The sequence below is a fragment of the Eurosta solidaginis genome, chromosome 5 (genome assembly GCF_040869045.1).
Source record: "Eurosta solidaginis isolate ZX-2024a chromosome 5, ASM4086904v1, whole genome shotgun sequence".
Classification (NCBI taxonomy): Eukaryota; Metazoa; Arthropoda; class Insecta; order Diptera; family Tephritidae; genus Eurosta; species Eurosta solidaginis.
In genome coordinates, this window is record NC_090323.1 from 68,771,388 (window position 1) to 68,789,698 (window position 18,311).

General features: G+C 37.7%; 1 protein-coding gene across 1 annotated transcript; it reads right to left on the reverse strand.

The window, feature by feature from the left end:
* Positions 1-5,840: 5,840 nt before the first annotated feature.
* LOC137254172 (uncharacterized) lies at positions 5,841-17,110 on the reverse strand. Its single transcript, XM_067791904.1, has 2 exons — positions 16,945-17,110; positions 5,841-6,847 (listed from the first exon to the last, which is right to left on the reverse strand). The coding sequence occupies exons 1-2, from the start codon at positions 17,108-17,110 to the stop codon at positions 5,841-5,843; spliced, it is 1,173 nt and encodes a 390-aa protein (XP_067648005.1).
* Positions 17,111-18,311: the final 1,201 nt, after the last annotated feature.

The window sequence follows — 18,311 nt, forward strand, 5'->3', positions numbered from 1 at the left end:
CAAGAAATAATAGTACTTTCCTATTTTGCAACTCCATTTTTTTGTTAAAATCTGTCAACCACTGTGACATCACCTCACGGGTCATCCATGCCTTCTTATTTGAATACCAATGTACTGGCAGATTTTTAAAATCAATTGATGCAAACGCTCTCGGCTGTGCAGCTTTCCCAATAACAAGTGGTGTTTCTTTCTCTCCTGCCATATTGGCACAAAATAGGACAGTCAGGCGCTCTTTCGAAATTTTGCCTCCTCGACATACCTCACTTTTTAGAGCCAAAGTTTTGTTTGGCAAAGCTTTAAAGAAAAGGCCTGTCTCATCAGCATTATAAATATCCCTGGGGCCATATCCAATTAGCATTGATGGTAGTTTTTCCAAAAATTGCTTGACATCTTGCATATCAACAGCAGCACTTTCACCACAAATGTACGGAAAAGTTATGTTATGTCTGGTTCGCCATTTTTGTAACCAGCCGTTAGAGGCTACAAAATTATAGACACCCTGTTTTAAAGCGATATCCCTAGCCTTTTCCTGAATTATTGGCCCGGATATTGGAACATTTTGACTTCGGGCCCTACAAAACCACTCGTAACACACCTCGTCAATTTTTTTTCCATCTACTTTCATAAAGGACCTTCTACTTTGAATATTGCTTCCATCCATCCATTTCGCTCGGATATCTTCTTTATTTTTAACGATGTGCGCAGCCTGGGTTTTTCCAATTTTGAACCTTAAAACAGATAATATAAGGACTCTGTACATAATTAAGTCGATTTTGTTTTTCATTGAAAATTGTTTTTTCACTCCGAATATAAATTTGAACGGTGTTTTTTTTTAGTAAAACTTACCTTTTGGCTAATGCTCGTGCGGACAAATTGTTTTCTTCACTAGCGTTTATGATTGCAATTTTTTCTTTCAAACTCACATTCGACCGCGACATTGTTTTACGTCTTTTCACTTTCACTGAGCACACTTAACTGAGCAAACCAAACTAAGCATGCGCCTTAAAAAATATTTTCAACAAACACGGGAATCCCCTATTTTTATTTACTCACATCGTATGTGTGTACACAACCACTAACACGTTTTTTTAAATTCAGTATAATTGTAACGAACGTTTTGCATTTTTATGTATGTAAAGTTTTGTCCGCTCAAGGGGAGTTCACGTCCGCTCAAGAGAGGTTTTTCTCTGATTTGTTATGAAATGACAAATGAATGTCCGTGTCCGGCCAAGAGAGTGTCCGGATAAGAGAGGGGCATTTGTTCTGAAGAATGCACTTAAAACTTGGTGCATGAAAAAATGTCCGCCCAAGGGAAGTGTCCGGTTATTAGAGGTGTCCGTTAGGAGAGGTTTCTCTGTACTTCTACATTTTATTTTATGAGCTGTTATTGAATTCGTTGAACTAAAGTTAATAAATTTGTAGGGGTCTACCCAAATCCATTTATATGTGTTTTCGTTTCTGCCACTGTGTCTGCCATTTGCATATCTTCGCGTATGGACACTTAAGTGGCATAGTTATGAGATAGCAATTGAGCAACACTTGCAACCAACAAAAACTTAACTATCACGATCAGCATAAAGTTACATTAACATAATTTTTCAGCAGTAGTTGGCCGTTGGGAGTTATGGTTTTGCAAAATAAACTACGTGTTCAACATATTCGTATGCGTCACATTTTTATGTAATATCTATCGCTACCATTATAACAGTTCGGTTCGGGTCTCTTGATATATACCATTAGTGGTGGCCAATAATTCAAAACATCGGCGGATCTAGGTGTAATATATTAAGCAGTACATATCACACCGAGTATATTAATTTCATTCTTAGGAGTGAAAAATATATTGATTACTTCATATCAGCTAGAGAAGATGACAGAAGGCTATGTTCTGTTAGTACGCATTAATGAGCCTCAAATCTTGTCTGTTTAGAGCAGGGATGCTCAACGAACGCAACAATACCATTTCGCTGTGTTTAAAATCAAAAGTAACTTAACGAAATTATTTCGGTTTCGTCGCGAAACAACATCACTTCGTTAACGTTATGAAACGCACAACCGTAACGCTAGTTTCACACACACACAACCGAACGCGTGCTATGGCTTTGATAGCACACTTTGTGCCAAAGTTTAACGTTATTATTAATAGACAGAATGTCTCAATTGTGTTGTTAGTGTAAACTGAAATAGGCAAGGAAACAAATACAAGCAGTATAGCCTAGGTGGTTAAGGCCCCTGCAGTTTCACCGTGTGATTCACGGTTCGAATCTCGGTGAAACCTTTGATAACATTACGAAATTTCCTGATGATGATTACGTCGCAGTTTTCGAAATGGTACCATCGCGATATGCCAGTAAATGTTTCTTTTTTTCTTTTCAGTTTCTCTTAGAAAACATAATAATTGAATATTCGATTATTATACGCAGGTGTTAAGCTCATGAATTCTTAAATAATAAGTATAAATTGAACACATCATTAAACAAACAAATAAAAATTAACGTTTCAACATAAACTAATTCATTTTGTTTCAGTTAAAAACGGAACGAAATTTATTTTGATAGCTGCTTCAACAATAAAGGCCGAAACACATAAGATTTTAAATTCAGCATCGTGCGTTTATACCTGAGTAGATTACATAGCCCAGTTGTCACTCCCCATACAAACACATACAATCTACTTATAGGTAAACGCACGGTTCTGCTTCAAAAATCTTATGTGACGGGCCTTTCACATGCGCAGGTGTTTCAACGGATGCGAATGATATTTCTTGATTAACGTGAGATTTAAAGCCGCGCCACATCAGCAGTTTTTCAAATAGATGCGATTAACTCAATCTTATGCATTATGAGTAGATGGCACGTATTTTTTGGAGAACGACAGATTGAGCTAAACCATCTGTTATGAAATTCCAGTAGCCAATTTGCAACTTTTGTTGCTAGCAAAGCATAAGAAGAACAATTTGACGTTTGCTTTGGCAAAGGGTGCTGGCACACGTTGGTAACTTTTCTAACATTTTTCACAGTTAAAAACTGTAATTTAACAGATGAATAGAACACAAAATATGTTAGAAAGTATATTTATTGTATATTGACATTGTTTATAACAGTGATTTGTAAAATTTTGTATATGAATGGCCAAGGCGAAATAAACTTCAATGGCCAAAATCTTAAGTTCCTTCATATTTACAAACGCGACGTCTTGAGTGATTGTGGCAATATTACTGGAATGCATAAAGGCCGCGGCACATTGAAAATTTTCATATAGATGCGTTTAACACAAGCTTATGCATTCCAGTAACATCGCCACAATCAGCCAAGATATTGCGTTTATAAATACGAAGGAACTTCAGACTTGGCAATTGAAGTTTATTTCGCCTTGCCCATTCACATTCAGAATTTTCGAAGTACTGTTTCAAACATTCTCCCTATACAACAAAAATACTTGCTGACGTATTTTGTGTCGTATTCATTTGTTATATTGCAGTTTTTAATTGCGAACAATGTTAGAAAACTTACCCGTGGGAAAAATAATTTCACTTGCAAAGTGTGCCAGCACCGTTAGCTAAAGCAAATGCGAAATTCTTCTTCTTATGCTATGCTTGCAACAAAATTTAAGAGTTGGCTACTTTTTTATGTCAGATGGCGTCAGTGTCGTTCTCCATAAAAATACAAACAACACATCATTCGTAAGCTTGTGTTAAACTCATCTATATGAAAAACTGCTTATTTGACGGAGCTTCGCAATACCACCGTAAGCTGCGCTGAGAGTATGGAATGAAATAGAGAGTTGTTTATTTTAGTGTAGTTCAGTCCGACTACTCGCTCAATCGAATTAATTTTCAGAGCCTATTAGATTCAGCCATACATATTTAAAGCTCAAATTTATATACATATTAACGAAATCGATTATTACGCGAAACCATAAATATATTCTAAGATTAGTAGCAATTTCCTTGCGTTCTGTTGAAGTCACATATTCGCATAACTCGCTTCTTAGCGAATGCATAAGTGCTTTTTAGGTATAAAATTTTTTTTTCTATCTCTTACAAAATACACATTTCAATACAATAAGTAAAATGTAAAGCACTGTAAAATTGCAATAACGCAACAATTGTTTAACTGTTTTACCAGTTGCTGCTCCGAATTGCTCCTATGCAAATAAATGAATAAAATTATTGCAAGCACGTCGCTTTGATTTATTGTTGCAATGGGCATGAGTAATGGGGCACCGTGAAGTACATCTAAACAAACATATACGTGGCGGCATTTGCTAATTTGGAATTATCAAGGCTATTTCCATACTCCACCACTTACATATGCATGTTATTAAGTGGCTGAAAGAGTTATAGCGTGATGTCTTCAATGTGTCAGGCCAGTTGTATACACTGAAAGATAAAAAACTGACAAAATCAGCCAAATTACCGATCAATTCAAAAGATATTTCTCTCAATTTATCATCATCATCATTAATTGGCGCTTAACCGCCTAGGCGATTTAGGCCGTTTCGTTAGAAGTCCCGCCAGCTATGCCTGCCTCGCGATATCTGACGCCAACTGGGATCACCAATGGAGGCCAAGTCTTTCTCCAGTTACCTCTGCCAACTGAGTGTAAGTCTCCCCCTTCCTCTTCTTCCAAACTGCGGTGCCCACTGATATACTTTCTTGGCAGACCGTCTTCGTTCATTCATTTAACATGACCTAACCAGCGAAGCCTTTGGGTTTTTATTCGCTTCACTATCACCATATGTATATGCGTGAAGCTTATATAGCTCATCATTATACCTCCTTCCATACTCGCCGGCGGCATCACGGACAGAGCCATAAATCTTCCGGATAACTTTTCCTTCGAACACTCCAAGAGCCCTCTCATCTTCACTCGACACCGTCCATGATTCCGAGCCATATATCAGGACAGTTATTATGAGCCACTTGTAGAGCGTGGTTTTTGTTCATCGAGAGAGGGCTTCACTTTTCAATTGCCTAATCAGTCCAATGTAGCATTTGTTGGTAAAAGTTATTCTCCGTTTTATTTCTAGGCTGGAGTTGTTTTTGCTGTTAATTCTGGCTCCTAAATAGACGAAATCCTTCACAGTCTCGAATTTATATCCGCCAACAGTGGCGTGGCTGTCAAGGCGAAGATTATTTCTTGATTGACAGCAAGTACTTCGTCTTGTCCTCATTGAAAAAAAATAAAATAAATGTAAGGCGCGATAGCCTCCGAAGAGATCTAAGGCCGAGCTTCTCTTCCAATTTGCGTCGTGCCTCTCTTGATGTCGATTCTCTGATCGTAAGTCTTCTTCAGGATATGGGGCATCGTGAAGATCTGGTCGATAGTGAATTTACCAGGTCTGAAGCCGCACTGATAAGGTCCAATCACTCTTTACCAACTTCTCCTCCGTGTTTGAACAGCCTGGCGGATATCCCGGTTAGCCGGGTAGTCATTCTCACTTCGTTATAGTCGGGTGCCGGAATGTGTTTTCAAGGTTGATTGGGGTACTGGGCTCGTCTTTTCCCTCTCTAACTAGCTATGAGGAGAAGTGTTCCAGTACTCTGTACGTCAGTTACCTTGCTTTGGTTGTCTCAGAAACTTTTCTCGTATGCAGCTTTATTGCATAATTTATTTCAGTCCATTTTTTTTTAAGCTGACCATTGTTTTTTTTTTTTAAGAATCAAAGAATACTTACTAAATTCGATTAAATTCAATTCAGACAATTTTATAAATTTTTTTTATTTGTTGCAAATCAAAGTTAAACTCTGATTCTTGCAGACTATATCTTCACAGCTTCAAAATTTAATAAGAGTAATGAACCACATACATTGACTTGGATTTCATTCCCTATGGCTGTTATACGAGCAACCCCAAATCGCTTAAAATGATTTCCTTAGTTAGTTTTCCACTTTTTTTCATGCCAAACACTTGCATGGAGTCAAGCACTTTAGTACCGCTGCTCACCACTCCGAATGCGATGCGTCTACCATTCAATACCCGTAATGGTTTAAGACTTATTTGAAATTTTAAAGAGTTCTGGTTTAATGCATCGTCTTGACTATCCAATGAGAAAGCCAAGGTGCCCGGCCGATTATGATCCAAAGCACGCATATCGTACTCAGTACGCTTTGGTATTAGCTTCTCTTCTTCTGGTAATTGAAGACAACAATCCAACCATAGTCCAGGAAAAAGACGGTTAATAAGAATTTTGTTTCTATCTTTATTACGGCAGATACGTACAAACGCTAAGACCACTTGAGGACAAGCTTCTGTATACAGTTGTATGGTTATGCGACCGGCTGGCCGCAGACCTTTTACGTAAAGGTCAAAGTAAATAACAGGACGTAACAGCTGACGTAGCTGTGAGTAGGGCGGCATTTGAATTTCTCTGTATTTAGCTAATATCTGTGCGGGCACAACAAACTCAAAAGAATTCTTCCGCACTTGACGTAACAAATGTGGTGAAAGATGGGTGTCCAAAGTTGGACCGATGGCTTTCAGCATATTACCCATTTTGGTGTTTTCCTTTTCTATACTACGATTTCGAACAACCATTAAGGGGATGCGAGATCGTGGAGAATGGCCCCCTTTTCCATCGCGAAATGTATCCAGTTTTCCACCTATACGTGATATCATATTTACGCTTCGGAGTAGCTCATTGTTCATGCGTCGAATACGTTCAAAAGCATTGCAATCGTCTCGCAAATTTGGTGCTCTCAGAACTTCTCTGACATTGAGTTTTGGCGGTGAATCATCTACCCGAGGTTTGACAGACAGGAGCATTTGTTTGTATTCTTCCGCAATTTTTCTTCGCTTCTTTTCAGCCAACCTCATTCTAGCGCTAATAAATGTAAAACTGAACGCTTAAATTTTTTAATTTATATAAGATCGTTTTTGTTTTTGTTTTATAAGATCGAAATATATTTATATAAGGTCGAAATATATTTATGTATGTATACTTCAAATGTAGCCAAAAATATTAAAAAAGTAATAAAGAAATTAAATAACAACCGGAGGGAATTTTTTGTCGTTTATCAAAAGTCATTATTTAAGGTTGCCGGTGTTTATATTTCTTTAAGGGCTAGACATAGTGCAATAATATTGCCTGTATTTATTATTTGCCTCTATTTACGCGTAATACAAAATAAATTTTGATGGTTTAATATTTCGTACAAATCACCTCAAATAAATAAGTTTTCTGAAACATGTGTTACATATTTTGTTGAAGAATAAAAGGAGCGTTAATCTTTTTACATGAAAATCTCTGGTAGTGTCTTATATATTTTATTATATTGACCTCATGCCTTGGTTTGGAGACAAACCGGTTTCAGTATAATTTTTCGTTCTGATCTGTTGTTGTCGTTTGTTTTGCCTGCAAGAGCAGGTATTGTCAAATTAAATTTATATGTATGGATATATGTGTGTTATGTGTTCATTCAGAAACGGGAGTAGTTTTTCAATTGTCAGCGAGTGTGGTTAGCTGATGCAAGTGGAAGACAGTAATTTTAGTCCTTTGAATTTTTTTTGTGATTGGCTTATTGTTTTGTGTTTATTATTACTTTGTTTGTCAGAAATAGTGTTTGTATGTTCGTTAATTATTCTACCGTCGAATGTTTTTTGTTTGTAGATTTCCATGTTTTCGAGTACGTTCAGACGCCCGTCTTTGCTTGCATGTGAAGAAACATGGCAGAACCATACAAGATAGCTCTATTGCCATTATTTACTTATATAACCAAAGTAATAAATTTTGGTTGCTTCATTTTTTGTACAAATTTCAGCAAAAAAATTAGTTTTCTGTAATTTGATCTCTATATTCTTTTGAGAAATACAAAGTTACTCTTTCTGTCTGAAAAATTCTGGTAGCGGCTTATATAGAGTATTATATTTATAAACGTATAAAAAAATATCTACTCCGATCGTAGTAGAATTCAAAGGCAGTTATGTATGAAAGACAACCCTCTAAAATATGCATGCCGAACTTGTCAGAATAAGGGAAAACGTGAACAGGATGAGAACGCCTGAATTATGATGTAGTACAGCCAGGTGTTCTATGTAGTGACAGTTCATTTTGAAAACTCCCATCCTAAACGAAGCATGAGAGAAAGGGGAAGAAAAGAAGATGCTCTTTTGTGAAATAGTATAAAATTTAGTATTTTTTTTTTTATCAAAGCACTAAGTGCATTTTTTTACATTTTTCATGAAAATATTAATACAAGTTTATGGCAGGCTCTCCGAATATACTTCAAGTTTGCCATACTACACATGAATTCAAGAACATTAGGTACAAGAAGCCTTTGAAGAAAGGATAGTTATATATATTTAAGTGGTCGGCCTTGCATGTTTTATACAAACTCCGAATTGCATCTGCTAGGTCTGCTGAGTTCTCTCTCAGAAACTTTTTATAGCAAAACCAGAGATGCTTCGCTTAGTTTGTGTTCCGAAGGGCAAAATCAATTACAAGAAGACTAAATAGCGCACTGTATGGGGCAACTTAATGAAGACCACAATCCTGCCTTAAAGCTGTCGCCTAGTTTAAATAGTAGATTTAGCTATTTTGCTGAAATAACTTTCGCTATCTCGGACGTTTTTAAAGAGCAGCGAGAGCTCCTTTTCATGATGACGTATGATTGTAGATGCAGTGAGGGAAGAAGGTTCCATATCGAGGAGCTGACGATGAAAATACCAGTGGGCTGCTATAGTTTGCCATTCTTCTTACTGACAATTTTACCTGAGTAATGAGGTACCAGGCAGGTGTCAGGGATCCAACTGACCGGGTATTACTCGAGTACCCAAAAACTCAGATACCAGAGCATTACGCAAAATCTGTGATCAATGTAGTTCCGAAAAACGTCTCACTGCCCCATCTGAGATTCACCCCTAAGCACACCCCCCCCCCCCCCCCCCCCCACCCTCCGATTAGGGGGCTTGGAATATACTCGCGGGAGGTTGTGTAGCGCAACCCTTTCAAGGGGTTGCCAGCGCAATTTATAGCTTCTCCAACCCAACACCACCTACCCGTGTTTCTTTAACAGCCAAGGCTCGTCATGGATCTAGGGGGAGGGAGGGCGGAACGGCACAGAAGGTTTCATGTGGTTATACCAAATCGTCCCCGAGATAGCCGGACTAGTACCTTAATGGTGCCTGTTACCAGAACGTACGGGATCTGCATCCGGCAAAGGACCATCACCATCGATAACACTCCCCAGGGCCTTCGGGGAGTGTCGCTAGAAAAACAACAACCCCTAATCAGCGGGGATAAAAATTAAAGAATGTTGAAGCTCTATAAAGAGTGCACACAAGTATGATACTTTCTAAACGTCACCATCGAATAGCCTGCGGGTAAACTGGCCATCAGTATGAAGATGTGTTTAAGGCTAAACCCAGGCAAGGTCACTCAAGCATAAACTATTTGAAGGTTTTCTGATGGGCTGCATTACAATGTGTAATCTAACAATATTGCTCGCAGGCCGAGCTAGATAAGCTTAAATTTGGTGTGGGATCCGGGGGTAGTTCTTTATTACATTAACCTACGCACTACCGACGAAGAATATTGCACTGTTCAAACGGCTGCAATGCACATACAAGCGCTACCTCTGCCACTATATAACATCACTTTTACTTGTATATAACACCCCACACTTGCCGACTTTAACGCGAGGGTTAACAAAGGTGTACTCGACTCAATAAAAATATAGCCTCTAGAACGATATCCCACTCAATGAATTGGCAATTCAATTTTGCAACATTTGAAATATTGGCAAGGCGATAGTTTCGTCTTCCGACCATGTTGCGACAGGCTGAAGAAGAAGTACTTTCGGAAGACGCCTTAGAACGGCGAAAACAAAAAAAACACCTGGAAAAGAAAAGAAAACGACCCAAATTAGGATAATCGTTTAAATATGTATTATAATTATTATTTCAAACAAAATACCTTCATTTTGAATCGAAAATGTTCAAATTTTTATAATTTAGTTAGATAAACAAAATTATTTTATGAAAATTGTCACAACTTCGAATCATATAAAAGTCAACACAAAATAGAATTAGAGAAAAAAGTGATACCGTTGTATAATTTTCCAAAAAAATTATTTGTGTGGCAAATTGAATTTCATAGTGGGTGTTCAAGATGGCGGATTAGAAAGAGAAGCTGCCAACGTGAGTCACCTTGTAATTGCATCATAGCCCGAATATTCATTTCATCAAGGTTTTTTAAATCGATGGACCAACCAGCTGATTTCTGGCAGTCACCTGTTACTTGTTCCGCCATGAGAAGGATATTGACTGTTTTATTGATGTTTACTGGGGAGCATTTATTTCCGACCATCTCATTCGAAAACTTGGACTCTGATTTGATGGTTGGATTCCATACTTTTTTGTTGTAATTTCTAAATTGTTCTCTGAGCCTCGTTCTTACTTGCCGTTCTGTTCGTTATATGTAACAGTGTTGGCATTCGCAGATAATCTAATATACATCGCGGCTGCTAAGTGGATCTCTGAGTAAGTGTTAGTTCTGAGCTTTCGCCTTAAACTGTTGGGATGTTTTGAACGCTGTGCTAATGTTATATTTTTATACTCAGTTGAGCAGAGCTCACAGAGTATATTACTTTGATTGGATAACGGTTGGTTGTACAGATATAAAGGAATCGAGATAGATATAGACCTCCATATATCAAAATCATCAGTATCGAAAAAAAAATTTGATTGAACCATGTCCGTCCGTCCGTCCGTTAACACGATAACTTGAGTAAATTTGGAGGTATCGTGATGAAATTTTGTATGTAGGTTCCTGGGAATTCATCTCAGATCGGTATTTAAAATGAACGAAATCGGACTATAACCACGCCCACTTTTTGGATATCGAAAATTTCGAAAAACCCAAAAAGTGCGATAATTCACTACCAAAGAAGGATGAAGCGATGAAACTTAGTAAGTGAGTTGAACTTATGACGCAGAATAGAAAATTAGTAAAATTTTTGGATAACGGACGTGGCACCGCCCACTTTTAAAAGAAGGTAATTTAACAGTTTTGCAAGCTGTAATTTGGCAGTTGTTGAAGATATCGTGATGAAATTTGGCAGGAACGTTACTCCTATTACCATATATATGCTTAATACAAATTAGCAAAATCGGAGAACGACCACGCCCACTTTTTAAAAAAAAAATTTTTTAATTCAAATTTTAACAAAAAATTTTATATCTTTACAGTATATAAGTAAATTATGTTAACATTCAACTCCAGTAATGATATGGTGCAACAAAATACAAAAATAAAAGAAAATTTCAAAATGGGCGTGGCTCCGCCCTTTTTCATTTAATTTGTCAAGGATACTTTTAATGCCATAAGTCGAACAAAAATGTACCAATCCTTATGAAATTTGGTAGGGGCTTATATTCTAGGACGGTAACTATTTTCTGTGAAAAAAGGCGAAATCGGGTGAAGCCACGCCCAGTTTTTATACAGAGTTGACCGTCTGTCCTTCCGCTCAGCCGTTAACACGATAAATTGAGCAAAAATCGATATATCTTTACTAAACTCAGTTCACGTACTTATCTGAACTCACTTTGTATTGGTATAAAAAATGGCCAAATCCGACTATGACCACGCCCACTTTTCGATATAGAAAATTACGAAAAATTAAAAATATGCCATAATTCTATAGCAAATACGAAAAAAGGGATGAAACGTGGTAATTGGATTGGTTTATTATTATTATTTATTTATTTATTAAAAAAACTTTTTAAAATGGGTGTGACACCTACCATATTAAATAGAAGAAAATGAAAAAGTTTTGCAGGGCGAAATCAAAAGCCCTTGGAATCTTTTCAGGAATACTGTCCGTGGTATTGCTTATATAAATAAATTAACGGTACGCTACGTATGATGTTCTGGGTCACCCTGGTCCACATTTTGGTCGATATTTCGAAAACGCCTTCACATATACAACTACCACCACTCCCTTGTAAAACCCTCATTAATACCTTTAATTTGATACCCATATCGTACAAACACATTACAGAGTCACCCCTGGTCCACCTTTATGGCGATATCTCGAAAAGGCGCCCACCTATAGAACTAAGGCCCACTCCCTTTTAAAATACTCATTAACACCTTTCATTTGATACCCATATCGTACAAACAAATTCTAGAGTCAGCCCTGGTCCACCTTTATGGCTATATCCTTAAATGGCGTCCACCTATAAAACTATGACCCACTCCCTCTTAAAATACTCTTTAGTACCTGGTAGTAGTAGGGTTACCCTAGGTTCATTTTCCTACATGGTGACTTTCCCTTATTTTCTTTCCATAGCTCTCAACTGAGTATGTAATGTTCGGTTACACCCGAACTTAGCCTTCCTTACTTGTTTTTGTAAAGTTTGCCAATTTATAAGTTGTCCTTCGAGATGTTATTGTTCTCCAAGTGTTTGTACTTTCCTTTTCATTATTTCTGTTTTGTTTCTAGTTCTTTATATCCGTTATTTGCAACAATGTTTTACTATATTACTGCTGGCTCTCCCTTGCATGCTTCAGGTGTTATTTCAAGTTTATGTACCAAGTGTTTTAATGGTGAATTTTTATGATTTTGTAGGTGGTTCAAGGATTTATGTATTATTGTGCCGCTGGTTTTCTATATAGGACGAAAAGCGTTAGTCAACTAAGAAGCAGGTGGATAGATAAAGGGAGAGTAAGAACCATGTATGTCAGATTTGATCATACTATGAGTTCATGTTTGCCTAAACGCTTCCAGGATCAGAAAGAGCTGTTTAAAATAAAGCCACCTCATATTCTACGACAGCCACATTTTTCTGCTCAATGAGCCTACACTCATAGAAAAAACCGTTCTCAAACGAACGAAACAAGTTCAAAATTAAGAACATTCGTTGACAAAAGTCAGCTAAGTACGTTTTTTCTTAACTCGTGACCGATGAGCTTGGTTTAAGAACATTTTTTTCAAGCACACCGTTCGTATTTTATGACCAGTTTGGTATTGATGTGCGAACCTCTGTGCTCATTTCAAGACCTACTTTGGTTTGATTTAAGATTTTTCGTTCTCACGCTTCGAGAACGATTTGTGGTCGATTTAACATTTTTCGGTCTCAATTCAAGAACGGTTTGTGCTTTATCTTTGGGGGGAGTGGGAAGGTAATTTTTCCACCTAGTACCCATTAGAGTTGGAAAATAGCCGTGTACCTGTGATTTTGTCACAACTACTGAAATATCACGTTACATTTCAGCGACAGCTTACAAGGAATATTCGTGACTGATTGCCTGTGAGAGCATTATTTCCCGTTACCAATCACAGACTCAAACATAGCTCTCATCACAGGAACAAATCGCTTCTCATGATTCAATTACTAGAGGTTTGTTCTTCAATGATGACAGATCTTTGACACTCCCAAATTGAAAAATTTGGACTTGTTGCGTTTACGAAGTAAGGAAAACGGGGCATAATTCAGTTCGCTTCAGTGAAATTGTAGTAGACAAGTATCTTTGGTAGTATATTAGTAGTGATAATATATTTGTAAATGCCAAAAGTTTTTGGGGAAACAATTCATTTTCTACTAAATATTTCGTGAATTGGTAAATTTATGTTGGTTTGGTCATTCTTTCAGAAATTGTTTGAAGAATGCCGTACGTTAGAAATTTATTCAAAAATGCACTATCTCAAAATTTGTTTCCAAAACGCCCTACATGAGCATAAGTTCAATGCATTTTGTCATAAGAGGAAGTTAATGAAAAGTGATCTGAGATGAAGCGTTCTTCAATCTAACTCTATTATATAGGGCGTTTTTGTGACAAATCCTGAATTGGGAAATTTTTGAAAAATATTTTAAGACAGCATGTTTTTGAACAGGCAGCCGACATGGAGTGATACGCTACTCAACAGCTATTCAATTAACGGACAAAAACAAAAATAAAAGAAAATGGCTTAATGTCTTAGACCTTTATATTCCTACCTTGACTTGGACAGAAAAGTTAAGCTTTTGAGCGGTCCTGCTACACAGGGAGTATTCACCTTTTTATTCTGAAATTTCGGAAAGCTCTTTTCCGTTAAGTTTTCATGGAAGCGTTCCGTATAAGCCTTTAATTTAGAACGTTCGGAATACTTTCATTTGATACTACCTCAATGAGTCCGAATATGCATAATATTCCAAATATAAACCGTTTCTCCAAATTCTTAAATGGAGACGAATATTCCGAACATACGGCATTAATAGAACAGCAGGTCGAATTTTAATACGCGCCCAAAAATATCGAGAGAAGTATCAAAAGACGCGTACTGACCTCGATAACAATAATTCGAAGACGGAAATAAAAATTTTAGTTCGTTCAAAAGATATTGACGAAAAACCGAAAAATGGCCCCGGGTCGCGTTGGAGGCCTTCAGCCAAGCTTATAAAAAATTGCCCTGGCCGGTTCACCAATGAGGTGGGATCAAAATTAAATGCATGCAATACCCTTTGTACACAAAATCTTTTTAAGTGCACAAAAACATTACAACAACCACATGAAAATTGCCAACTTCAACTTCAAATATCTCCGGACAGAGATACAATTTTTCTTTTCCGCCTTCGGATTATTGTTGTCGAGGTCACCTCTCTCGATATTTTTGGACGCGTATTAGCAGTAGACTCCTGTTCTGTACTTTTACCTGAATAAGTTAACATGCCCAATGAGTACATTTCGTTATGGCATCTCCATTATCTACTAATGACATTTTTACGTGCATCGATTTAATAGTCGAGGTTTTGACGTTGAACGATGAAATTTGAATTGGTTTAGGTTTCGTATGTTCATAGGTTTACGAAAGTACACGATTCCTTGGTGTTCGTACCTTTCATAAAACCTATGTTTAGCCACACTAATAGATCATGGCATAGTTAATAAATTCATCATAAAATTAAAATAAATGTTCTAAGGAATTATGCACTTAACTACTCATCGGGTATTTGTAAACTGGTTGCTTCCTATTTCTACTACTAATACTTTTCGAAAATTCGCAAAGAAACAATACAGTTAACGGATGTGAACTCGATTTTGGAGCAAAATGGCTGCAATTGTCAAAAAATTTGTCTGTCGGGCAAACCTCTTGTAATTGAATCATGATCGCTTCTATGCTATGAACCAATACAATGAGCAAGTTACTTAAGCTGCTACTGAATAACAGTAGATGTCCCAAAAACCTACGCAGAGTTTATTATTCGCAACACAATCCGCAGGGAAAAATATAAAAATGATTCCTGTTAGCGGTATTTGTTTTTTTTTTGTCAGTCACAGTCACAGTTAAAAGCCGCTGTGACTGAGAGGTCACAATCACAGATAATATTGTTCCTCAAAACTCACGGGATCGGCCAACATTAGTACCCGCTTATTTATTTTTTTATTAATAATAATTTTTTTGTCATTAATAAAAATATTAATAACAAGAGAACTATTATTAAAATCCAAAAAATGAGAAAATCGCATAACATGCATTTTTTCATAAATTTCTCTTATTGAGATATTCTTCTTATTTGATGATGCAATCTGAATATATATTTAAAACATTTCATAACACTTACTTACTTACTTAATTGGCGATTAACCGTCTAAACGGTTATGGCCGTCCAACAAGGCGCGCCAGTCGCTCCTTCGCTCCGCCAACCGGCGCCAATTGGTCACACCAAGGGAGTTTAAGTCGTTTTCCACCTGGTCCTTCCAACGGAGTGGGGGCCGCCCTCTACCTCTGCTTCCATAGGCGGGTTCCGATAGAAACACTTTCTTGGCGGGAGCATCATCTTTCATTCGCATAACATGGCCTAGCCAGCGCAGCCGCTGCGTTTTAATTCGCTGGACTATGTTAACGTCTGCGTATAGCTCGTACAGCTCATCATTAAATCTTCTTCGGTACTCGCCATCGCCACCGCGTAGAGGTCCATAAATCTTTCGAAGAACTTTTCTCTCGAACACTCCCAAAGCCGCTTCATCTGCTGTTGTCATGGTCCATGCTTCTGCCCCATATAGCAGGACGGGTACGATAAGTGACTTGTAGAGTATGATTTTCGTTCGCCGAGAGAGGACATTTCATAACAAGTTTGACAATTACCTGTGCATATGTGAATGGAATTGAACGAAAAATAATAGTTAAAAAAATAGAACATAAAAAAATTCAAAGTTTGACGGTGATTGAACTTGCGCCACACGATCGCAAACGCAATATCATAGCCGCTGGACCACTACAACTGCTTGATAGCTTGCGCCAAATGTTGTATTTAACATTGTAGTGCACACGAATTATACCGTTTCTTTTTTCGTGAACTTAATTTAAGAACATTGTTCTCATTAATAGAACATTTGTTCATATTTTAAGACCAGGCGTTTTCTTTTCAAGAAAATGGTTATCAGTTCAAAAACAAGGTTGTTGGTTTGAGAACAGGTCATTCGTTTTTCAAGAACAAAAAAGTAAGAACATGAAAAGCTTGAATTGAGTCCGGTGGTGCTGGATTTTAGAACAGCGTTTTTCTCTGAGTGTACCTCTTCACGCTTCATATACATAGATAAATGTTGGATCTCGTGACCGTGTGCCGCTAATCCCTAGTTTTCGTATAACAAGCCTCCCAGATACGCATCTGCAATTTCACGACTATGTTCCAGATCGGCAATCATCTCATTAACGTCAAAAGTATGTTCCCATATTCCTTTGTTGTGGACAGTGGGATACTCTGAAGATCCAGCCATTCAGTTGCGGTGACTAAACTTTTCCATTTCAACTCAGGGAAAGGAAATAAACTCTCCCACAAAAGGAAATACAGACCACACGCTGTGTTATCCTGCACGTTACTTCATATTCCAGAGAGGCATTAATGTAGTATTTTTTTGTGATACCGAAAAAATCAATACTCAGATAAGTCTAGCAGCAACATTTAAAGTTATGAGGGCGAATATCGTCAAATGCTACTCCATTTTCATCCTCTCTCTAACCTGCAGCTTTTGAGGTACTTGCTTTTTCGCTTTTGGGGTCCATATGTTCTACATCTTTAGACCCACTTGTGGCTGGCTGGCTGGCCTGCCTCACGGCCATGGAACTGTGTCCTTTCTGCCTCCTAAAAATAGGCGTTTCTTCTTCAGTCGAACGTAGTCTCCTCATTCTGCCGCCCACTCCCAATTTCCAAGCTCTCACTCTTCAGGTCTTTTGGGTCGGTCAAAGCTCCTTAGCCTTGGACAGTTCTAAGTGTGACACAGTACTTTCAGAGGGCTCTGTTACCCTCTCTGCTATGTACCCTTCTCCATTCTTATTCATCTCCCGTTCCATCACGGAACTCAGTATTAACCCGCTGCTTTCAGTATCCGAGTTCATCGCTTGTGGCGCTTTGGTCCTTCCTGGCTTGCGGCTCAGATGTTCCCCTCTCGCCCTATTTATCAACATCTCGGTCTTACGACCACCTGCCCGAAAAGACGAATAGCCCAATAGACACGGTCTGCATAACACGGGTGGTTGCAGTTCTTGGTCATCGATATCCCTCCGCCTCCAATAGGGCGAAGCGGCGTAGATGCAAGCCTTAGGTTTAGCACTCACATAAACGGCAAGGTGCTTACCCTAGTAAGAAAATAACCACTGTTTGAGTTTCTACCATTTTTTTTTTTAATTGTTTCAAGTATTCTTAATGGCTTGTTTTCAGGTATTTAACGATAAGTAAATGACTATGACTTTGTCCCACACCTAAATGAATTCATTTATACACCGAATTGAAGTGCTATTTTTGTCACATATATCACCACTATAGTAGACCCAAATCAACATTTTTTTCGATTCTTAGAATGAAGCGCCAATAATCTTAAAAGGGGTAAGTTTATTTTAGCAACATTAAAGATAAACAACAACGACGTGAGGCGCGCTTCTGTGCTAAGCATGCTTAGCATGATAAATGCCGTAGATGAAACTGATTCAGAGATGGAAGATACCACAATCAATGAATCTTCAAAAAATAAGGCAACAGCAAGATACAATTGAGCAATTCGAACGCGTATTGTGCCCATACTTCATCACTTTGTTGCGGCGTGCGAATTTGAATAGCATAACTAGATTGCGATTTTTTGGTGATTGGCTTTTTATACCTTTCATGAACATGAAGTGGTATACTAACTTTGGTCCGATGTTTGTAACGTTGAGAAATATAGAAGATAGACTCACCATTAAGAATACCGAATTGATCAGGGCGACGAACTGAGTTGATATAGCCATGCCCATCTGTCCTTCCGTCCGTCTGTCTGTTTAAACGCAAACTAGTCCCTCAAATTTTGAGATATCTCAATGAAATTTAGCACAAAGATGTATTTTTGTATTATAT

Bases quoted from the DNA above. Each gene is read 5' to 3' on its own strand.
- LOC137254172 (XM_067791904.1), bottom strand. From the start codon at position 17,110: ATGAGGAGACTACGTTCGACTGAAGAAGAAACGCCTATTTTTAGGAGG. The intron at 6,848-16,944 runs GTTAGAGAGAGG...AAAAAATTTAAG, and splicing joins AAGTACCTCAAAAGCTGCAG to CGTTCAGTTTTACATTTATT.